We start from the raw sequence: 24,875 nt of genomic DNA, 5'->3' as shown, positions 1-24,875 counted from the left end.
AAAAAAGGGGGGGGGGGCGAGTTTCATGCTCATTGTAATCAGACAATAGACAATGGATAAGACTTCTTTGAAATCTTATCCCCTCCATTCCTACCATGTCAACATAATTGTTATTAATGCCACATATATGCTTTCAAATCTTTCTCTATCCTTATACAATATGCTATTTGTATAATACAGAAAACAGTTTTGAGGTTTCCCATAGAAAGCAAAACAGAGAATTACCATTATGAACCAGCAATTCCACTCTGAGGTATATACCTAAAATAATTAAAAGTAGACACTAAGGGTTGGGGTTGTAGCTAAGTGGTACAGCGTATAGAACTTGCCAGCATGCATGAGACCCTGGTCAATCCCCAGGCACCACCCCCCCCACACACACACACACAAGTACTCAAATATCTGTTTACATTGGTGTTATTCCCAATAGCCAAAAGTAGTAACAAATCCAAATGTCCATCAATAAATGGATGGATAAACAAAATACTGTACATTTACTCAATGGAATATTCTCTTGCCATAAAATGAACTAAGCACTGACACATGCCACAATGTAGACGAAACTTGAAAACATGATGTAAAAGCCAACCACAAGAAATCACAAGTTGTAATTATTCCTTTTATATATTAAATATTCAGAATAGGTTAATCCAGAGAGACAGAATACAGACTGGCACTTGCAGGCGTGGAGAGAATAGGGAAATGGGGATTAACCCAATGGGATTTCATTTGGGATGATAGTTGGAACTAGATAAACATGACTGGCAACACTGTGAGTGAACTAAATACAACTAAATCATTCACTTAAATTTTTTTTTTTTTTTGGTACCAGGGATTGAACCCAGGGGCACGCAACCACCAAGCTACATCCCTAGCCCAATTCTGTATTTTTATTAGAGACAGGGTCTGAGCTACTTAGTGACTTGCTTTTGCTCAGGCTGGCTTTGACCTCGTGATCCTGCTGCCTCAGCCTCCCAAGCTACTGGGATTACATGCATGCACCACCACGGCCCATTCACTTACAAACTTTTGAATTCACACTATGTGAATTCACCTTGATAAATTCAAAAGCACACACATAAACACATGTACACACATGGCTGCTGCTACTGCTTATTTTTTCTTTCACCTTTTTTGGTCATCTTTAAATATAAAAACCCAGCTTATTCTTTGAATAATTAATAATGGATACAAATGTTCCATTACTCATCTAATCCACTACTAATTATCTAATCATTTCACTAATTAGTGAACATTGAAGTTATTTCCAGTCTTTTATTTATTTATTTATTTTTAGTCATACATGACAACAGAATGAATTTTGACATATAATACATACATGGAATGTACATAGATCAATCATATTGTCAATTCTATTCTGCTGCTCTTCCTATCCTCCTTACTCCTCCCCTCCTCTCCCATCCTTTCTCTCTATCCAATCTAATGTGACACATTTTTTTTTTTCTTATTTCCAGTCTTTTGACATTGTAAGGCTGGAACAGAATCCTCACTCAGCTATAAGTTTTCATTTCTACAGGACAAACTGCCAGAAAAGGGATTACAGCTATCAAAAACCTATGTATTCAGATATTTCAAATTATTTTCTAAGTAGAATGTAGCAATTCTCACTCTTAGCAACTGGCATTTCTCCTTTTAATTTCTGTTGATCTGAATGGTTTAAATATATTGGTTAACTCACTGTGCATTTAATATACTTCCCCAATGCAAGATTGGTCATCTTGTTAGTTTGATTCTATCCCCATCCCTAATCACTGCCCAAGTTTTTTCTTTTTAACAACACATAAACTGCTCTAGAAAGACTTTTTTTTTTTTTTTTTTTAATACTGAGGATTGAACCTGGAGCTTCACACATGCTGGGACACATTCTACCCCTGAGCTTTACCCACAGCCCCTATAAATTTTTTTTTTCTTTTTTAATAATCATCCATAAAACTTTAATTTGTATTCCTTTTATGAATTTTGTCTCAAGAATGCAATTTAAGAACTTTTTATTTGACAAAAATTATGTATATTTATCCCATACACATTCAAAATATGTTAATTATGGAATGGCTAGACAAAGTTGATTACCATATACACTGTTTCACACACTTTTATCTTCTGGAGAGAATACTTAAAGTGATTTTGAACTCTTTGTCATTTTGAAGAATACAAAAACAATCGGTCACATTGTACAACTGACTCCTCCTATCCAACTGAAATTTTGTATTCTTTGACCAATATTTCCCTCAATTCCACTCCCAGCCCTCCAATCTATGGTACCACTCTTCCACACTCTGCTTCTACAAGTTCAAACATTTTCAGGCTCCACATATGAGATTATGCCATATTTGTCTTTCTGTGCCTGATTTATGTCACTTAAATGTCCTCCAGGTTCACCCATGTCATCACAAATGGCAAAATTTCATTTTCCTTGATGGCTGAATAGTATTCCATTAAGTATATGTGCATTTTCTTTACCCACTCATCTGCTGACGGACACTAAAGTTGATTCTATATCTTGACTACTGTGGATAATGCTGCAATAAACATGGGGGTAAATATCTCTTCAATATTCAGATTTCATTTTCCTTTGGATATATACTTGCAGTAGTAGAATTGCTGGGTCATATCATGGTTCTACTTTTGTTAGTAACCTCCACATGCTTCTATAATGGCTGTACTAATTTACATCCCCACTAATCCTGCACAAGGATTATTTCTTCTTGTCCTTGTCAACACATTATTATTTTTTGGAAGGAGGCAGGGTATTGGGGATTGAACTCAGGGATACTCAGCCACTGAGCCACATCCCCAGCCCTATTTTGTATTTTATTTAGAGACAGGTTGCTTAGCACCTTGCCATTGCTGAGGCTGGCTTTGAACTCAAGATTCTCCTATCTCAAGCCACTGGGATTATAACACATTATTTTTTGTTGTTTTGATAAATGGCATTCTAACATGTGTGAGGTAATTTATCACTGTGATTTTAATTCATATTTTCTGATGATTAGTGATGAGCATTTTTAAATATATCTGTTGACCATTTGTATGCTATTATTCAATCAAACTTTTGAGACTAAAAGATCTCTGAAAAAAAAGTTTATTGAGCTATACAGATGCTAGTCAAAATTTCCCACTGGACCTAAAGAGCGTGGGTGTTTTATGATAAAATTTACGGAGAAGAAACATAAATCATTGACATTGAACTTACATTAGTTACAGACAAGAAGGGCAGGACAACGCAAAGTGGGCAGAGTCCTGGAATAGGAGGTTAGTCCATAAAGTGAACTTTTGCTACTTCTTGATTGATTGGTTCCAAAAGCAGAATGTGATGTAGCCTTGATGAGCAATCTTCAGCATACAGGAAAAGAATGTGGAGTAGCTCTTTTTCTAGTTGGTTTAGCTTGAAGCTGTGAGTTAAAATTACTTTCTCTTATCTTTTTCCTCCCTCCATTCTATGGCCTGTAACTTAATTTAGGACACCTCAGAATTCTTCTCTTATCACCCTCTTCTGAGAAATGTCTATTCAGGTCCTTCTGGCCACTTTTTAATCTGGGCATTTTCTTGCTATTGAGTTGAATTCTTTATATATATTGGATATTAACCTCTCATTGGATGTACAGTTTGGGAGTTATTTCCTCTCATTACGTAAGTTGTCTCTTCACTCTCCTAGACTGTCCTTTGCCCATTTCTCTATTTGGTTACCTTATTGTCACAATTGGCAAGGATCTTTTCTGTATTAGCAGTCTTAGCCATTTACCTGTCACAGAGAATAGTAAATCTTTCCCCTAAGTCTGCTACTTGGCTTTTGTTTGTTTATTGTAGCTATGTTCTTCTTAATTTAAAGTTGGAATAATAGTCTTTTGGATCTTTATTTCATGCTTTATCTCACCAAGAAAAAAGAAGACAATAAAGTCTTGGAGAAGAATAAAGCACCAATGTCCGGATGCAGTCTTTGGAAAATGAAATTACTGAGGTTTTTGGCACATCTTTGAAAACTCCACTTAATGGCCTACCTGCATTACTAAAGTGTCTCTTGTTGGGGTGATTGTAGTTGTCTCTTGGGTGTCCATGCATCTGTGGGCCATGGGAAGCAGGCAAATGAGGCTTCTGAGGGTGAAGGTGGTGTGAGGTGTGGGACTGAGATATCAGAGAATCCCGGCTTGAGCCCGAGGCCTCTGGTCGAAATGGTTTCTTACCACCAATCATGTCATCTTTCTTCTTTTGCTCCTGTAGATTAAAAGGAAACCAAAATAGCTCAAGACCCTTAATTCCTGAGAGCAGAATAAAGATGATCACCTCTGAATATTTTCCCCTTGTCCTTCTTGATTTTCAACCTATCATTTACTGCTTTCTTATCAAAAATGCTCATAAATTCAAGAGATCCCACAGTATTGACAATCTAATAGTGATCTATCTGTTGAGTCTGACCTTGTAGGTCAGTACAAGAGAAAGAATCTCCACTAAAAAGTGCCTGTGAGAACATATGCAGGAATCCCTAGATGCCACTATGTATGTTTTGAAACAAATAACCAGGCTGTCACAACACTCAGAAGAGCATCCTGAATGATGCAAAACCAAGATTACCAAATTTCTAGCGCTAACTAGAACAAACAACCCACAACTGTTCAGTTTAATCTAGTTCCTACACTAAAATCATCAAGCTAAACATCTGAATGTTGAAGTAACATCGTTCTTTTATCTCGTAAGTAACATGTTCAATATTAAAACATAAAAAATGAAAAAGAAACGTTATGAGCCCTAACATCTAACCAAAAAGGGTTAGTAATTTGGTCCACATTTTTCTGAACCTTTTGTGTGTTTTTATAGGTTATATATATATTAAAAAAAATCCTATTCTTTTTTAATTAAATGTTATGAAAATCTTTTTCAGTAAATGTTTACTTCTATAGTATTACGTTTAGTGGTTGAACAGTTCACCAATTATCTATAATCATGATCTATGTATTTTTATTGTTGGGACTTCCAAGTCATTTCCATTAACATGCTTAAATCCCTAATTATATTATCTCCTTAAGCTAAATCCTTTAGAAGCAGAATGGTGTGGTCTAGTTTTTTGATAAATCCTGCTGCTTATCCTCCAGAAAAGCTATGATAGTGTATACCTCCACTAGTAGGATATCACTTTTTTACTCAACATATACTAACTTCTAATAGTTAAATTAATGAAGCCCTTTACCACTGTAAATTATTTTAATTTTCACTCTAGCCTAAAGGCCTTTCCTAACTACTTTAATCCTTTTCATGGGACCTTTTATAAAGTCAGACTTTGTGTAAGATTTAGATTAACACTCAGCAATATTAGTACACGCAAATATATTAGTATACTACAGCTATATCATACTCTTCCATATAAAATTAAATACAAAGTAATTGAGGTTATTACTTTATAGGCCAATGGAGTGCTGGACAGAGTCTAAGTTCAACAAATATTTCTGAATACCTATGCTGTGCCAGCCACAATTTCATGCACTGAGAGAGATAACAGTGAATGAAAGAGAGAAAATAACTTCTGCTTTCACAGAGCTCACACATAAGTGGATGTATTTCAAATGTTCACAGACTGGAAGATTTGGATAGGAGGGTCCACATGGCAAATCAGTAGATTTGCAAACAGGCATATCTATACAAGAAGTACTAACACTGCAGCAAGAACCAAAATACTTTTGCACCTGTCCTGCTACTCTATACAAAGCGAGGCAACTTTTGGGGCACGTTCTCACATTCATGTCTTGAAAGTGACCAGTTGGGATGTGTCTACATATAAAAGCTGGAAGGACACAACTACATAGTCCAGAAAAGAAAAAGAAAGTTATTTTCTGCTCACAATCTTGCTACCTATTAGAAGACAGCTTTACAAGCCACCATAAGTCATGTGCATGTGGAAGAAGAAAAGGCCTAGTGAATAAATTATTCCAGGATATGAAAACACAGGGTAATGAATCCCTGTCACAATTTTAAAAGACGGTTTGGCTTCAGTGCATTGGCTATTTTACCCAATAAACAGCAGTGTTACTGTTTGACTACTAGAGGAATAAATTGAGAAACTGACCGGCTAATACAGTCAAAGAGCATACTGTTTGAAAAAGAAGGGGCTATAGGCTACACACTTTGTGACCTGTGGTAGATTTCATCACCATCCTTGGACCTGTGCCTTCAAGTATAAAGCAAGGGCAAAAAAACTAACAATTTACAGATACCACGAACAACCCACAAGTCTATGACCACCCCCCAGGTAAAAACAATCATTAGGAATTTTTCTATGGAACTTATTTTTATTTTTTTGACTAAATTAGGATGAAATTTGCATTTTACCTCCTCCTCTTGAGATCTTTTCTTATGAGCCATCTTGTATAACTTGTGTAACTTTCGAGCATCAAATTCTGTAAACTTGGAAACAAAAATCCATAGATTCCTAAAAAACAATAGTCCTGGTAAATTACAGAATTAAATAAATAGAATTTAAACTCATTAGAATACTCTGCAAATGTAAAAAAGTTACAAAAATATTCTCTCAGTCTTTGTATCAATAATGTATCTTTATATGCTTCTACCAAAAGATTTTGACTGAGGGATCCTAGACCAAGGAGTCTATCAATAGTTTATAAACCCTGTAATTTATATCCATGCCATCTATGACTGCAGTCCTTTAAGTTTTCCTCCATCTTCCCCACTTTCTGAACTCTGTCAATCATGCATCTTCACTACCATCGCCCATGAGGACCTACATTCAGTTGGTTGTCTCTGTGTTGCTTTTCTTTTCTCCTAATCATCATCACTAAGGCCTATCATTTCTTCCTTAAAACTATCAGTGACTCCTTCCCTCCAATCCCATTACACTCACCTTAGCATGGCGTTACTACACATGCTACAGTAATATGATAAAATCTGTGTTTAGGAAGAGAGATACAGGTAATAACAGTGAATGGGGAAAAGACACAGGCTTTTAAGCTTTGTAATGGGCAAAACACTCATAAAGGTTCCTAATTAGTAAACTTCCTACATGGGGTAGAAAGCCATTCACCTTAATTTCTAAGGCCCCTTATAAAGAATATCAGTCTTACCAAGTTACCTATAAACTCTATAAAACATCTCCCAGTCACCTCACTGCCCTACTTTCAAGCTTTTCCTGAAGCCAAAGAATTCTGTTCATTTAAACAATTCCATTTGGCTTGCATATAAGCAGCTCAAATGTACTTAACTACCTGTCTCTCAGAAGACCTCCCTACTCAACTTCCCACCTTCTTTAGGCACTTCCTTCTCACAACTTCTATACTTTGGTTTTTATCTTTATGATAAAGACTCTTAGAAGTCTTACCTTGTACTACTTTGAACTCTTTAACAAAAATGACTTTCCTATGAACTACAGCTAGCAAAGATCACAGTGTCTGAGATATTTGACATAGCAGATCCAAGTGCACAGTATGAAGCCTAACTTCAGGGATCCATGCACTAGGAAAACTCTTGTTATTCTAGTTAGGTTTTAAAAAAAAAAGTTACTAACAGTGTTAAGGGCATAAGAAATAATAATTCAGATATCAAACATGCTGAGCATCCCTAATCTGAAAATCTCAAACTTTGAGTGCTGAGCTGATGTCACAAGTAGAAAATTCTACGTCGGACCTCATGTGATGGGTCATAGTCAAAACACAAGTGTACTAAAAATATTATATAAAATTACCTTCAGGCAATGTGCAAGGTATATATGAAACATAAATGAATTTTGTTTAGACTTGATTCCCATGCCCAAATCAAGTAATTATGTATGTAGGAATACTACAAAATCTGAAACCTCTCTGGCTCCAAACATCTCAGATGAGACACTTTAACCTGTTTGTAAAGCACAATATCAACCCAAGCTACTACTAGAGTTCTTTAATTATTAAAAAAAAGGAGTTAAGAACAGAGAATTGACATTTCTTGTGGTTTTAACCTTTGTTTTGTCTCATGTGTTAGCACAGAACCAGCCAATTAGTTGTAGTAGATATAATATTATCTGAATGTCTGAGTATCAACCTGAGATGAGTTGAACACTTACACTAGATGGTCTTTCTATCCCTTATAGGTTTTTGTACTAGCGACTAAACTCAGGGGTGCTCTACCACTGAACCACATCCCCAACTCTATCTATCTATCTATCTATCTATCTATCTATCTATCTATCTATCTATCTATTTATTTATTTGAGGCAGAATCTCACTAAGCTGCTACAATCCTCCTGTCTCTGCCTCTCAGGTTGCTGGGATTACAGGCATGCTCCCACCACACTATATTTCCTTACAGGTTTAAAGAGAATCTTTATTATGAGACTAGGCTAGCAAATCTAATGTGATTGTTTTTTTTCTTATAAATTACATTAACATCTTGCCCCTTTCTAAAGGTTGGTCTTAGTGGAAAGGCCTATTTGATGAAAAAGAAGTTGTTGAAGTCTTAAGGTATGTTGCCAACAGATGAATTCTGTTAGGAAAACATTTTTCAGAGTTGGCATCCAACTCTATTAAACAAAAACAGAACCCCCACACACTCATCAAATCAAACTGGGCAGATGCCAAGGCAAGGTTGGTTACCTCCTCCACAGTTTGATGTGCTCCTGGTCTGAGTAGGCTTTAAGGCACTCGGCTATCCGGTCTCCAATTTTAAGCAGGCAATTTCGGGTGTGTTCTAGCTGTTCTTGAACGTTGAGCCCCTTGTCAGGTTTGTCCAGCTGCTTCAGTGCCTTTTTCACTGGCCTCATCCTCTCCTTACACTGGAATAGGCCAGAAGAGTAGAGACATAAGCTATCTACAAAAAGTCTTGCCCTTTGCTTACTGTGCCCTAACTTCCCACATCAGAGAAAACACAGACCACCATCATATCCTATAATCACTAAAGAAGGAGTAAATAATGACGACAATAGAATGAAACAAGCATAAACATAGAGATGGAAACCCTGAGGTGCAAATGCCAGCACCATCACTTATGTGGTAACATTTTACACCTTGCTATTTTCTTATCTGCAAAAATGTCAGTATAATACTTCACAAGATCATTATGAAAATCAAACAAGAATATTAATTTCCTACCACAAACTATCCAAAAAAGCAGGATAAAATATATATAAATCCTTTAGGCTTAAAATCTAGTAATTAGATGGGCTTCCAGATAAAGATGATAAACTAAACACAAGAAATATTTTTTCTCCCTTCCTTATCTCACATAAAGATCTTTTTAAGTTGTCTTAATTTAAAAGAGATAAGCACATAAAGAAAGGGGAAATAAGAAGGAAAACAATAGCAACAAAATAATGGCAGTATGGAAAATGATGTAATAGGCCTGAGAAAGTAAAATCCTAAGCTAGCAATGCAGTCAGTATAGAAACAACATGCTCTGGACTGTAAAATTCCCCCCAAAGGCCAGTGTCTCTGGGGTAGTGATGAGGGATAAAATAAGGACTGGTTTAAAAAACTGCATATAAAATAACAAATACCCAGATCCATAATTAACATCACCCAGCTCTTACTGCCTACTCAGTATCAGACATAGAAGGATTATTTTCTAAAGAGAACAAAAGAAAGGCCTCTATGCTAGCAGCTATGCAGGCATACTTGAGGAGCGAGGGCACCACAGTGACAACTGGATTAAATGAACACATGTATACGACAAGAGCCACTAGCCAGTATTCTGATTTTGGACCCTTCAGTCAGATCAGGATTTTTTTTAACAAAATTTAACTACCCCCAGGAAGTACCAGAAGATGCTGACTCTGGTTCACTGGAGGCTTCCCAGTGGAAACAGCCCAGCTGGATTTCCCTACAGCAAAAGCTCTCAAAGTCCTACCCACAGATCCAGAGTTTCCAATCAGATGTTTAGTTCCCTACTCTTGCCAATACATTTGAAAAATGTTTCTACCATAAAGAATAAAAAACAAAGTATGAAAATATTCAGAGAACCATAAGAAGGGAAAATATCTTGGAAATGAAATATGAAAAGATAAATGAGAAGCTCAATAGAAAAAAAAGGAGAGATAAAGTTGAGAAAACATACCAGAAAGTAAAAACCAGAAATGAAAAATTTAAAAGGACAAAATTAGACTCTAATCTCCAGAGTCTGATATCCCCAAAATAAGGACCTCAATAAATCTAAAACTAAAAACATAGAGAAACCAAAGTTATCACAAAACAATTCAAGAAAATTTCTCAGAATTGTAGGACGCTGAGTATCTAGCACAATGAACTAGGCACTATTATAAAATAGTTTCATAATGAGGAAAATCCTACAAATTTCCATCACTTTTCAAGATGGTGGAATAGAGCAGGTTGCTTTCCAGGTCATAAAACCAAGAAGTAGATAGGAAGCTTCTACAGCAAGGTGGATCAACAAAAGTGGGGCGGTGGGGTCGGGGGCCACTTTACTGGAGTTTAATAGTGGACCTTCAAAGCAGACTGGGAACTAAGAGAGTTGGATATAATAAAATAAGGAAGAAATCCCCAGTGCCACAGCTCATAAGATAGCCATAGGCATCACCAAGAGCAGTCCCCCCACAAGCAAATTGGAGGGATAAGGGAATTAAAGGAACCTGTATTTTTAGAAGACCTGTGGCATGTTTGGGTACATGCTGCACAATATCCTTGTGTGAGAAAGAAGCCAAATTTCTCTCAACTGTGTGAGATGGACAGAGGAAGAAACCATTCTGCAGCCACAGGGTGGTGGGGCCAGCTGCTGAGAGAGCAGATTCCTGGCAAACCCAAGTTTGTGCCGAAATACAGGCCTCACAAACCCATACAGCAAGACATAGGGTATGCCTAAGTGACCAGGAAAAAAAATCAAACTTGGAGACAGGTTTATGCAGGGGCCAACTGGTCATGGAAACCCACCCGGCATTTCCATTCCCCTCCAATCCAGCTGCTTGCAGGACCAGCTGGGAGAGCCCCACCTGGCCCAGAATTAGAAAGGGCAGAGATGGGAGAGATTGGATTTGGAGACTGAACCCAGGAAACATGGTATTCCTAGAGTCCACAGGTAACCTAGTGGACTAAGAATTGGCTTCACCACCATGTGAGTGGAACCCAGGGGAGATCCCTGGGGTGCATTCTTCCAGCATTGACTGTCAATTGCTGGGCCCAGGAGGTGCTCCAGACCAACTGGCATTGAGCAAAGAGCCTGGAAGCTGACTAAACCTAAACCCTACCTCTAGGAGTTCTACCCATAGGATTACCTCTCACTCTCGAGCAACGCCACCCTGAGGGTGGAGCAAGCATCATACTGTAGATGACCCCACTTACCACTACTGAGAAGGGAAGCTAAAAATCTTTTTAATTCTAAAGGAAACAATTCTTAACTTTTCATTGAGATTTTTTTCTTCTTATTTTCTTTCTCTATTATAAACTTAATGGTTCACAGACATTTATAGACATCCATATTTGTTTGTTTGATTTTTCTCATTTTTAGCATTTTTGAAGCCATTTATTTTCCATGGATCAGATTTTTTAGTACTAAGATGTTTGATTAGTATATTTCAGCTTTGTATTCATTTATTTTTAAATTTTTAAAATTTTTACATTTATCTGTTTCCCTTTTCTTTCTCTTTTCTTCTACTAATATCTAATCTGTTGTTCTTCCCTCTTCCTTGATTTTTTACTTCTGTCTTCTCTCCTCCTCATAATCATCACATCCTACATCATTTCTGTTCTCAACCCTATCCATCATCCAAAACTATAAACCCTTTTGCAAACTTAAGTGTTTTTATTGTAGGCAATAACTAATCATATCATTTCCATTTGTTGTGATAATTAACACTGTAAATGTCATAGCAGGAACTACTTGGTTTAATGCTGTATATTGTTTGCATTGGTGGTTGTTATTATTTGTCTCCCCCTAACCAGTCACATACTGGAAACCTTCAGAGACACTATAAATCTACATGGTAGAAACTCTACTGCCTGAGATTCATACTGTTAGATGGGGAGACAACACAAACAACATGGAAACGCAAGGGAACAAATCACCCCAAACCAACCAAGATACTTCAACAGATTCTATAGATACCACACTGAAAGAAATGTCAGAGAAGAGAGTGTAGGATGTTCACAGTAAACTTGATCTGTATGGTAAAGATTGATGTAAGGAGTGAAATCAGAGATAAATACAGGAAGTGAAAGATACTTCAATAAAGAGAGATTCTGAAAATAAAATCAAGCAGAAATCCTCAAAATGAACAAATCAATAAACCAAATTGAAAACGCTGGCAAGGTAGATTCATACATTGCTAGTGGGACTGCAATTTGGCACAACCACTATGGAAAGCAGTATGGAGATTCCTCAGAAAATTTGGAATGGAACTATCATTTTACCCAGTTATCCTACTCCTCTGCATATACCCAAAATCAACATACTATAGTGACACGGCCACATCAATGTTTATAGCAGCTCAATTCACAATAGCTAAACTATGGAAACAACCTAGGTGCCCTTCAAAGATTAATGGGTAAAGAAAATGTGGTATATATACACAATGGAATATTACTCATCATTAAAGAATGAAATCTTGGCAACTGCCAGTAAATGGATGAAACTGGAGGGTATCATGCTAAGTGAAATAAGCCAATACAGAAGAACAAAAGGCCCAATGTTCTTTTTGATATGTGGATGCTAACACACAATTAGGGTGGGAGGAATAGAGTTCATTGGATTAGACAAAAAGGAATTAAGGGAAGAGAGGGGGGATGGGAGTAGGAAAGATAGAATGAATCAGACATAACTTTCCTGGTGTTCATATATGAATGAATTTACAACCAGTGTAACTTCACATTACATACAATCACGAGAACAGGAAGTTATACTCCATGAATGTATAATATGTCAAAATATATGCTACTGTCATGTACAAACTAAGAGAATAAGAAAAAGTTTTAAATAAAATAGTTTGGGGGCCTAAGGAGTGTGTCTCAATGGTAAAGCACTTGCCTACCATGTATAAGGCCCTGGATTTGATCCCGCAGCACCACAAAGAAAAAGAAAAGGTTAAAAAAAGGAAGAGAGGGGTAGACACCAAAAACTGGGAGACACTTGTAAATAACTGCAATATTCAAGACTATATAAAGGATTCTCACAGAATAAAATCAGACAAATTACCCACAAGAGGCAAAGGATATAAACAGGCAATTCACACAAATGTGAACGCCAAATAAATATAAAAATATAAATGTTAAAATACACCCCCAATCAACATTTCACAGCTCTCAGAATGGCAAAAATTATAATCAGAAATTGTCAACTATTTCTGAGAGCAGGGAAGCAATTCAATTGCAACTTAAATTCACCATAAGAAACCTCTACAATTGTTTTGAAGAATAATTCAATCATATTGAATAAAGTAGCAGACATATATGCCCGATGAGTGACCTAACATTTCTACTCCAGCCACACAGCCCAGAGAAGTTTCATATCTATGTACAAAAAAAAATTGTAATAATTTCACTGCAGCCTTGTTTGTGATAGTTAACATCTGGAAAAACCCCAATGTTCATCAACAGCAGAAGAAATGAACTTTGGAAGTCATAAAATACAGTAACATGAAGCACTTAAATCAGAACCATAATGATCAACATGGTTAAATCTCAAAAGTATGAGACAGTAAAAGCAAATTACAGGATACACACAGTGCATCATAAGCTTTAAAACATGGAAAGCAATATTCTATTTTATTTACTGGTATACAGGAGACTGAATGGTACAGTTGTTAAGGACCCAAGCTCTCCTGCCAAACTGCCCGGGTCAAAACTCATTTTCCTGTCTTGGCTGCATAGCATAGGATATGTTACTCAACTCCATTCATCTAATTCTTTTTTTTTTTTTTTTTTTTAAGAGAGAGTGAGAGAGGAGAGAGAGAGAGAGAGAGAATTTTTAATATTTATTTTTTTTTTAGTTCTCGGCAGACACAACATCTTCGTTGGTATGTGGTGCTGAGGATCGAACCCGGGCCGCACGCATGAGCCACATCCCCAGCCCAATCATCTAATTCTTTAATATGTAAAATGGAGATGGAACCTACCTTACAGACTTTTGTGGAAAATTTACAAATAAAGTACTCTAATAGTACCTGGCTGTTTATATGTTACAGTCTTTACAGACATTAAGTTGTAAATTCTAAAACCACACATAAGCCTAATTATCAAATTCAAGAACCATGCACACTTCTAGGAGGGAGGAAAGGAAAAGCATGGGTTTCGAGGGAGAAATACCAAGGGATTCCACTTTGAGTCTTAAAATGTATCTGACTACACTTCACTGAAGCTATAACAATGTCTACACTCCTGAAATTTTTCTGTATTTTTAAAATATTTCATAATATAAAACCAAGATTAAATGAGACTATGTATAAGAACATTTTAAATTTCATTTATTTCTCCTTTAGAGATATGATCTCGCTATGTTAACCAGGCTGACCTTGAACTCCTGGGCTAAAGCAAGACATCTACATTAGTCTGCCAGGTAGCTGGGACCATGGTTACATATTACTATGCCTGGCTTATAAAAACATTTTCTAAAATGGTACTATATAAGCATGATATTATTTTTATTATAAACAATGGACTAAAGAAAAACTAGAAAACAGATCAGAGAGCTGGGTATATAATGAATTCATTAATTTACTTATTTTTTATTGATATACTTCTAGCATCTAAGTGGATTTTAAATAATACATATGCTTGCCCCCAGAGAGCTCAGAGGCAGAAAAGAGAATTAAGAAAACTGAGATAACTACAAAAATTATATGCACATATGCAGGTAGGTTTTAGAGAATACAGAGAAGAGGTCAAAACACAGAGAAGACTACCTCACAGGATGGAGTCAACATTCCATTCTTTGCTGCCACAGAATTTGGAGCATTTCCAAATTTAGAAAAAGACTACCTTTCCTTTTAGCCTAAATAAGCTGTTAAGTGAACTGTGACTTGTGGAAGTTTGGACAGAGGAGACCACAGATGGGGAAGTGGTAACTGAGGATTTGCAGCATGATGAAATCTACGCATGCAACTCTACCAACGGTTGAAGGGCCCCTGAAGACACACTGATCTTATCCCAATCCTATGCCAGCCTGATCTGTGTACTCTCTGCTCATCACCTTTCTCACCTATTATGAGGAAATGGAGCCATATTTCCTAGGTAATGTGTTAGCTCTTAGCACCACAACATGGAAACAAGGAAAAGACAGCACATTCACCACTGCTCTAATATACTAAACAAGACCCTCCCTCCAGCATCAGCTTGACTTGCTCTTACGACTGTGGCTGCAGAGGCCTGTCACCCCCTCAGTGCATCCTATGGAATCCTGCTACATGACCTTTGAGCATGCCATTGCCTAGACTTGGCATGTCCTTCTTTCCCCTCCTCTCCAATTACCTATCACACTTCTTTCAGAACCTAATTCGAACATAACTTCCTTAAGCCTTCTGACTTCTCTTGACTAGTTAAGTCTCCTTCTCACAGAATCTTCACATTAACTAATCTCTCTCATTCCCGGCCCCATTTCAGTAAAGGAAATCATTTATGTACTTATCTATTGCCCTGTAGTTATAACTACATCATTCATGTAGTTATCTATTGCCCTGACTCAAATACAAAGTCTACAAGAATAGAAACAATTACCTGTTCAATATGGTAACCTATAGTTGGTACAGGAGAACATTCAATAAATGATAGTTTAATGAACATTTCTGTTTCCCAGATGCCTGAGGGTCCTCAAAGACTTTCCAACTGGGAGCACAAGACATGAAATCTTAGACTTATTCCTCAGTAGAGAACAAGTTAAAAAAAAAAAACAAAAAAAAACTAATCTCTTCATGCCAAACTGGTTCAGAACACACAGTCTTCCGACATCAAAAGCAGTGTGTTTCCAAAATAACACACCAATGTTTATATCAACTGAAGTTCTGTGGCTGCGCCTATAAAGGGCAGAGCCACAGCAAGCACTGTGGTCCCACACCAGCATCCCTCAATTTCAGCACTTACAATACTGAAGGTCTCCTGGTCCAGATCATCATCCTCATCCTCTCCAATGGGGACAGGTTCACTTCCTGCTGTAATATGGACAGGACCCTGAGATCGCTTTGATTTACTTGAAGATTTGGCTTCACCACCTTTAGGCTTTAAAAAAAAAAAAAAGAGTTACAAGGAATCATTGTCATTTGTACAATCCTGCCTTGCAATGTGGACTTATCTGTAGTGGGTGACTGCAACAGAGTCACTTTATACCAACTTATAAGATTAATAGCTCACCATACATTATTTCCATGCTTGACTCTAAAAGCACTTAATTGTAACTTCAATTTCATCAATGCTATATTTGGTGCTCTATTCCCTCATCCAGAAAATGCACAAAAACGTCATCAAGAGATTAAGACTATAAACTGATAGAACTCTTCCTGAGTATCATATAGTAATTTTTATTAACAGCTTACCCTTTGATGTAAGAATGTGTATTCTGAAATCTACATGAATCAACATGGATAAATCTCAAAATTACATACAATAAAATATTACAGAAGGACATATATATATTATATACCCCCACTTTAGAATAAAGGTTATAAGGAAAATAAGAAAGGAAAAGTAATACAATCAGGAGAAGCTATAAGGACAGCAGCTTCAGTAGTAACTAATAAGTAGTAACTAATAAGTTCAGTAAGTGAACTAATGAATACAAAACATTAACCAAAAACAAAGCCACTTCAAATAAACATGAAAAAATTGTCAACAATAGTTATGAGAGCAGTAGACAATAGATGTTTGCTAAACTATTCTTGTATTTCTTTTTATTTAATATATATATATTTTAGTTGTAGTTGGACATAATACCTTTATTTTATTTATTTTTATATGGTGCTGAGGATCAAACCCAGGCCCTTGCACATGCTAGGCTAACGCTCTACTGCTTAGCCACAATCCCAGCCTCCTGTTCTTGTATTTCTATTGTTGAAATATTTCATTTAAAAAAAAAAAAAAAAAAAGAATGACTTAGCCAGGCACCTGCTTTGCAATTTAGCAAGACCCTTAGGAACTTAGCGATACACTGTCTCAAAAAGGACTGGGGATGTAGCTCATCCTGAAAATACACCTGGAATAAATCTCCAAAATAAATAAATTAGAATGTCTTTCTGTGGACAAATGCAGACATATTTGTCAGAGTATGATTTATACTGTTTAATAGAAAGCAGCCAGGCATGGAGAAGAATGCCTGTAATCCCAGATACTTAGAAGGCTGAGATTGGAGGATCACAAATTCAAGGCCAGCCTGGACAAATTATAAAATAAAAAGGGCTGGGGTCGTAGCTCAATGGTAAAGGTCCCCAGTTCAAGGGGGAAAAAAAAGGGGGGGGGGAAGCAATTTCAACATGGGAGATTTGAATTGCTTCCAATAAGTTATAGCTAAACAAAATTCTCTCTACCTATTAAACATTCTTTTTAACACTGGTTTTTTTCAATGAAAAGCTATTTACTGCTAAGCAGAAAGAAAAGGTTACTCAAATGGTCTGAACTAATTTTTATTTTATTTTTGTACTTATGTGCATAAGAGAAAAGTTTCAAAGGTACCACTGGGTGGTAGAATAGAGGTGTTAATTTTGTGTTTTGGCAATGATAAGTGAGTAATTACAATTGTTCTTTAAGAAGTCAGCAAGCATACAACCAATACTGTACTAATCCTGTGGTTTGGAATGAACTTCAAAAAGGTCCCAACATAAAGATTCTATAGCAAGGCTTTATATCCATGTCTACTGCAAAAATTCTTGCTATTTGTTCCGAATCCTAAACTCTCCAAATTTCCAAATCCATTTGTGGATTGTGCTCTTCTAATATGAATCTAAGAACATGTTTCAAGCAGTTACCTGTTCATGCAAATTCTCTCACTTGTCCTATCTCACCTCAAACAACCCCCTCCCCCAAAACATGTATAAAAGATCAAGTAAAGGCCTTGTATATTAAAGAATATCCTGAACTTGTGCATGTACACATGCACACACATACACGCACAAACACTCCTCTGCAAGGATTGGTGCAAGCATACCTCTGACAGCCCCATCTTTTTTCTTGAATATACTCATAAAAAGAGAGTCCAGTGCCCTCAAACTCCATTCCATTTCTAGATCTAAAAAGAAATTTCAAAGGCTCTGGGTATCTCAATAAGCAGAATGGCATCATTACCTTCTCTTTCTTATCTTTTGACTTCTTCCTTTCTTTGTCCCCTTCTTTGTCTTTCCTACAACTCATTTGCTTCTCCTTGTTCTCTTTGTTCTCTTTCTTCTTCTGTTTTTTCTTCATTGGACTTTTTTCTAAGCCATCATCCTAGGAAACAAATAGGGCTATGAACTTTTGCCTTCAACTTTATATCTACTTGTTTACTTCCTCGAGAAAGCAGCACTGCTCTCAGTAATTCATCACTGTGCTTAAACCTAAAAGCTTGTTTTCAATCACAGAGCTTTAAAGCACTCTTTTGCACAATTCTCAATTCTCTAGTAATGACCAGTGTAGGCAGATCCTCTTTATTTAAATCATCTCATGTAATTCTCATAACAATTCTTTGAGATAGGTATTATCAGCTGCAGGTGTAGCTAAGTGGTCAAGCATTTTCCTAGCACACATGAGGTGCTGAGTTCGAATCCCAGCAGTGTTTTGGAGTCATTATCATTCCCATTCCATAGACAGAAAAAAACTGAGAATTAAAGAAAGTAAAGAGATTGTATACCTGTCTAGTCAGCTAGTAAATGATAAAGTTCTAATATCTGAATTCACATATGCAGACTCAAATACATGCTAGTTCCTATAATCTCAAAGTATTACACTCTAAGAGCAACCAAATAAAATCTGATAAAGTTGTCACTCATGAAAATAATACTGAATAATACTAATTTACTAACTGGCAGACTTTGGGCCAAACCAGACTCACAAGGTTTTGTTTGCACATACAATTGACTTTATAGTACATGCCCCTTTATATAAGCCTGGGCTTTCTTTCAATATTAGTATTGGAATATTGCCTAATTACCCAAATGAGGCTAAGTACCAATTGCCATTTATTTATTATTAAAATATTCATGATTCCACACATTAGTTCTATCAGTTATGAATTTGCAACTACATTCTTCTCCAACAGATTAAGCAAAATATATATACATAAATCTACATGTAAACGATTTTATACCAGTTGGCACAATATAGACCTAAAAGAATAATAATATTCCTCAAATAAAATCTACCCTTATACCTTTACTTCTCCTTCCTCTGATGGATTATCTGAGTGTCTAGGAGATGAAAACTCAAGTCCATGCTCATCTTTCAACCTCGGTGCTTTGTTTTCCTTTTTTACTCGAGGCTTCCGCTTTTTTAATTTGGCCTGGGGGAAAAAAAAAAGAAAAGAATGATAAAATTACAAATCAAGTCCTTCAAATGCATGATAAATAACATTTGATCCTTTGAAGCAGTAGTAGCTACATAATTTAAACAAGAAAATGCAAAGTAGTCAAGAGTCCAACTAATTTTACCTCGAAACAAAACAAAATATAAAACCCTGTAGGGAGTATACATATCCCATACTATATAAAGACATCCATATTCCTTGAAACTATTGATTCAACTTTTTTGGAATTTGTCCTAAAGATAGAATTTTTGCCAAAAAGGGCAGGCAGTACCTTATATACAAAAATAGAAATAAAAATAACATATTAGGGTCAGGGATGGGGTTCAGTGCTACGACACTTGTCTAACATGCATAAGGCCCTGGGTTCAAACTCCAGTACCACTAATAATAATAATGATAATAATAAAAATAAAAATATTAAAGATAACAATATTAATAAAAATGCTGGAAACAAAGTACTTTATTAGCAGGGTGCAATGGTGCAAAATCGTAATCCCTGTGACCAAGGAGGCTGAGGCAAGAGGATCACAAATTCAAAGCCAGCCTCATCAACTTAGTAAGGCCTAAGTAACTTAACAAGACCCTGTCTCAAAAAATAAAAAGAGTTGAGAAGATGTAGATCAGAGGTTAAATACCCATGGATTCAATCCCCAATCCCAAAATAATAACAACCAAAAAAAAAATACACAAAAGTATTTTATCTAAAATTAAGAAAAAGGTTAAAATATTTATCCACTCAAATATGATACAGAAATCTAAAACACCTCTATCTAAAATCTAAAACATAATAATATTACACATTCACTATATTACATAGTATCTGCAGAATGATATGCTATATTATTATACTATTGCCTGAAAAGGGTAATTTTGGGGGGGGTGAGGTGGTGCTAGGGATTGAACTCAGGGGCACTCAACCACTGAGCCACAACCCCAGTCCTGTTTTGTTTTTTAATTAGAGACAAGGTCTCACTGAGTTGCTTAGTGCCTCGCTTTTGCTTAGGCTAGCTTTGAACTACTCACAATCCTCCTGCCTCACCTCTCAAGCTGCTGGGATTACAGGCATGCACCACCATGCCCAGCAAGAACAAGGTATAATTTTTTTCTACAAGTTGTTTTATTTATAATACAAGGAAACTAACACAAGTAGCATATCTATAAAAGAGCACTTAAGAAACATGCACACACACAGACTGTAGTAGAGGATGTAACTTATATTATCTCATAACTGTGATTCCCCATCTTTCTAGGCCTGAACTAAAATGGTAAACTGGGAAAATAAAGGAAGATAAAGTTCAGATAAATTCAGCAGCTCAATTGGTATTTTTCAATTAGCTAGTAAGATACTCATAACTGAAGTTCAGTTTTTTATATAACTGTGGGATTCCAACTGTCCATTTTACTCCTGGGATCCATTATTACAAGTAGCCCAATTAGATACAATAGACAATCCTTATGTTCCCAAACTGAGGAAGCAGAAAAAGGGAATAGTTAACAGTACATCTGAACTAGTGGCACTGAGGACTAATGATTCAGTATTTGAAGAGAATGGGTTTGTAAGAAAATTGCCAAGATGTTACAGTCAATTATTAAATGCATATTTCTATTATTACTAACCAAACCATAATCATGGAACCTCAAAAGCAGTATTTGATCATGGAAAGGTAATGTTCTGTGCAGGGCCCGGAAAGGATATTTTTTTTCCTACCTAAATCTGTGGGGTTGGAGCCTTGGAACCCTGAAAAACACCCAGCTGACAATGCACTCACTCACCTCTTCCCCGCCTGTCACAGCTCCCTTCTTCTCCAGACCCTTCCTGAGCAGCTTCAGCAAGTAATCCGCTCTAGTCTGTAGCTGCTTCCCCTGAGGCTTTTTATCTGTCTCCACAGGCAGAATCTTCAACAGGAAAGGAAGAGAAGCACCCGCCACCACCCATAACCGGTTAGTAAATGAGGATAAACAGGTAACAAAGAACTCAGCACAGTTCTTTCCCTCCCCAACCACCCAAAACATAGATAAAGCCTCAGATCCTATCTCATGTCCATGGCTCCCAGTCACTGAAAATCCCTTATGAGCCGTTCTCATTTTACAAAATGGGATGGAGAAATCCAGCTCTCCCACTGGCTCCTACCTGTGCTGTTAACAGGGTAGAACAACTCAGGTAGGAGGGGCTTGTGGCTTCATCTGCTAGAGCATCCCAGCCGTCGTGGATTTCCTCCTTCCAGGAGCAGGGAATCCCTGGAGCTAGGTTAAAGCTTTGTTTTAGATTGAAAATGCTTCTTAGAGCATTGCCGGAGAGCATTGAGCTATGCCAGGACATGATCTGCTCCCTGCTACCACAGTTGGACCTCTCAGGCCAGACTGGATTTGGTCTCAGTGCTTATGACAGGGTGCTGTCACCCTCCTAAAACCCAGATGGGATGAGCATTGTTTGATGTGCCAGGAAAAGCCCTGCTAGGAGCATCACCTGGAGCAAATCCTACAAAAATTTAAGCCAGTTTTCCTTTAACTATGGCCTTTTTACTTGCAACAGACAGGGTGGGAGGCTCAATTTTGTGGGAGAAATATTGTCAAAATTTAATTCCACTACAAGAAATACCAAGGCGACACTCATTCTTTGTGCAAAGAAATATGGTTGTTTCAAACAAATTCTGAAAGAAAGGGCCAACAACGAGGGCCAAGAAGTGCTTTTATTATTAATAAACTTACCCTGGTATTTGTTGTAATGAGATCTGACCTCTAGTAAATATCAATATTTTAAGATTTCTCCTAAATTTTCATTTGGCTATTTTTTGTCTTTCCCTTTATCATTATCTGTGAGACAGAGCCACAGTCCATTAAAGATGGCAACATTTCCAAGGATAAAGAAATCCCAGGAAATTACTATTCTGTTAGTATTCAATTTGATCACCCCTTCTTGAAAATAGATAAAAATAAGTAATCAATAGAAAAAAGTATACAATAAATGTAGCAATCTCTAGCATCACAGAGTTACTTACTTTATCTGTCAGTTTCAACTCTGGGTCCGTCTTAATTAACTCCCAGTTTCCATAGCCATGTTCATAAATTCCTAGCAGCAAGCGAGAGTCATCTTCCACTCCCCACTCTACATCAAAGTGTGCAGCTTTCACCCGACAGGTTAAGCAGTATCTAAACGGGTTTAAAAATAGGAGGACATTACAAAAGAGAATTTTCTGAAATAAGAAGAGAGAATGAACAAACTACATAACTACATGTAACTAATATCAAACCTATGTTCAACCACCCCACATGTATCACAAAATATACTCACTTTTTTTTTTCTTCAGGGTCCACAGGGATGGATTTATGCAGCATCTCAAACTCTTCTTCATGTTGGATAATAGATTTCACATTAACCTGAACTCCAGATATCTTGATTGTTGGACCTCTCCTTTTCCCTGGCCCTTTCCCTAATAAACACAAATTTTACAATTCTTAAATGAGAACTATTAAAGTTTCATACACAACATTATCACCATTTATCACTAAGACTCCTGAACTCTTAGTCCCTTCTCTATAATCCCTGGTTTATCATTAATTCAAAGATACAACTATAAAACAAACTTTTTTTCAATTAATATTTATATTCAATTAATATTTACAAAACAGAATTGTGCAAAAACACGATTTCTTTAATATACTGATGCTTGCAATAGTAATTTAACTCTCCTATTTTTATATGACTTTATTCAAAAACTAACATAAGAAGACTCTGAAGGTATCATATTATGAAGTTTCTTCCTTGTTTTCCTACCAATTCAATTAGCAGATTTTTTACAAATTCAAATGTTTTAAAGATGATTCATACTTGACCTTCATAATATTGAAACTGAAAAAGTATAGGATCACAGTAACATCTAAACCATTTGAAATGATAAAGATGAAAAGGTTGCCCTAATCTATATGATTATAATGATCCACGTCAGGTGCAGCAGTGCCATCTACAATTCCAGCCTCATGGGAAGCTGAGGCAGGAGGACATTAACTTGGAGATCGGCCTCAACAACTTATGGAGACCTGTCACAAAATGAAAAAATTTTAAAGGGGCTAGGGATATAGCTTAGTGGTAAAGAGTCCCTGAGTGAAAGGAAGGAAGAAACGGATGAACAAAAGAATGAAGAAACGAAGGAATGAATTTCAATGATCCAAGAAGTAAAAATAAAACCCAGTTACTCTAACCAAAGAGACCAAGTTGAAATTTGCAAGATAATGCCACTTGTTAAGTGAGAATAAAGACGGTTCTCATAGAAAGTGAGCTAAATATATGAAGAACCAGTTTATGAACAACAAAATGTTAGTACTCTTGGAGGAGATGTACAGCCTTGCTCACTACAAAAAAAAAAATGAAATGCATCTCATTTATGAGCAAAATATCCAAGCAATTAAAATATATTCTGTTTGTAAGTCTTGTTTATAGGTACTAACAAATATTTCTGTTGGTAATGTAAAAGGCACTAGATTTATAAAGGAGGATTTGCAATCTCAAAGCAAAGCATCCTCCAGGCGTCAGCAGGACCCACTTCTAGAAATCTATCCCAAAGACGTGCTGGCTAAGATACATATATTTTTAAAAAAATTTTCATTAGACCATATTTATTCTTTGTGAATTTATTTGTAACAGCAAAAGAGGAAAAGAAACCCATCAATAGGGAACAAAAAAGATAAGTTGACACACATCTACATGGAAGAATTCTGGGAAAATGTAAAAGAAAGGAAGATGAACTCTACATGACATGGAGTGCTTTCAGATATGAAGCTAAATTAAGTGTACAGCAGAGCATGTATTATGTTCTCATCTGTAGAAGGGGAACTAAACTACACAGAAGCTTAGATTTAAAAAAAAAAAAAAAACAGAATCACAAACTCAAAACCTTAGATTAGGTAGAGGGAAGTGATGGGAGGGAAGCAGAGGGAATGTGGGAAAGACAGTGGAATAAAACAGACATTATTACTGTATGTATATATGTGACTATATGACCAAAATGATTCTGAATCAAATACACTCAGAAAAATGAGAAATTTATATCCCATCTATTATGATATATCAAAGTGCATAATTGCATTCTACTCTCATGTACAACTAATTAAAACAAATTTTAAAATTATTAGGGTAACCAAAGAATTAGAGGAGAACAGGAATGGAAAATAGGGATGAAAGTAAGACTCTCCAAATATACCTTATTTTACTCTCTTGACTTTGAACCATGTAAGTTTTTTAGCAATTAAAAAAAAGTTAAATCAGAATAATGCTTCCTAAAAATTAAAAATAAATATAAACAAGAGTCTATAAGTTGATGGTATAATCATATACAGAAAAGAACAATTTCAAATAGTTTTTAAATACTGTACATTGTTAGTGGGAATATACTAAGAACATAAAACATACCAAAAAAAAAAAATCAAACTTTGTGTGAGAGTCTTATTATAACAGGAAGATT

General features: G+C 36.2%; 1 protein-coding gene across 5 annotated transcripts in view; it reads right to left on the bottom strand.

Annotated features, from left to right (window-relative positions):
- Chd2 (chromodomain helicase DNA binding protein 2) overlaps positions 1 to 24,875 on the bottom strand; it is a 127,065-nt gene that overhangs the window by 10,483 nt on the left and 91,707 nt on the right. For 3 of the 5 annotated variants that reach the window (XM_005320109.4, XM_040274485.2, XM_078051221.1), the window contains 9 exons: positions 22,709 to 22,847; positions 22,416 to 22,566; positions 21,190 to 21,312; positions 19,264 to 19,392; positions 18,204 to 18,344; positions 16,014 to 16,148; positions 8,592 to 8,770; positions 6,340 to 6,439; positions 4,020 to 4,233 (listed from right to left, as the gene is read on the bottom strand). In XM_005320109.4, coding sequence (XP_005320166.1) covers positions 4,020 to 4,233; positions 6,340 to 6,439; positions 8,592 to 8,770; positions 16,014 to 16,148; positions 18,204 to 18,344; positions 19,264 to 19,392; positions 21,190 to 21,312; positions 22,416 to 22,566; positions 22,709 to 22,847 — 1,311 coding nt within the window. Of the gene's footprint in view, positions 1 to 4,019; positions 4,234 to 6,339; positions 6,440 to 8,591; positions 8,771 to 16,013; positions 16,149 to 18,203; positions 18,345 to 19,263; positions 19,393 to 21,189; positions 21,313 to 22,415; positions 22,567 to 22,708; positions 22,848 to 24,875 lie in introns of those variants that run through there. The other 2 variants (XM_040274486.2, XM_078051220.1) reach the window with 2 other exon arrangements.

This window comes from Ictidomys tridecemlineatus, chromosome 5, assembly GCF_052094955.1.
Source record: "Ictidomys tridecemlineatus isolate mIctTri1 chromosome 5, mIctTri1.hap1, whole genome shotgun sequence".
Classification (NCBI taxonomy): Eukaryota; Metazoa; Chordata; class Mammalia; order Rodentia; family Sciuridae; genus Ictidomys; species Ictidomys tridecemlineatus.
This window is presented reverse-complemented; position numbering and strand designations above follow the sequence as displayed.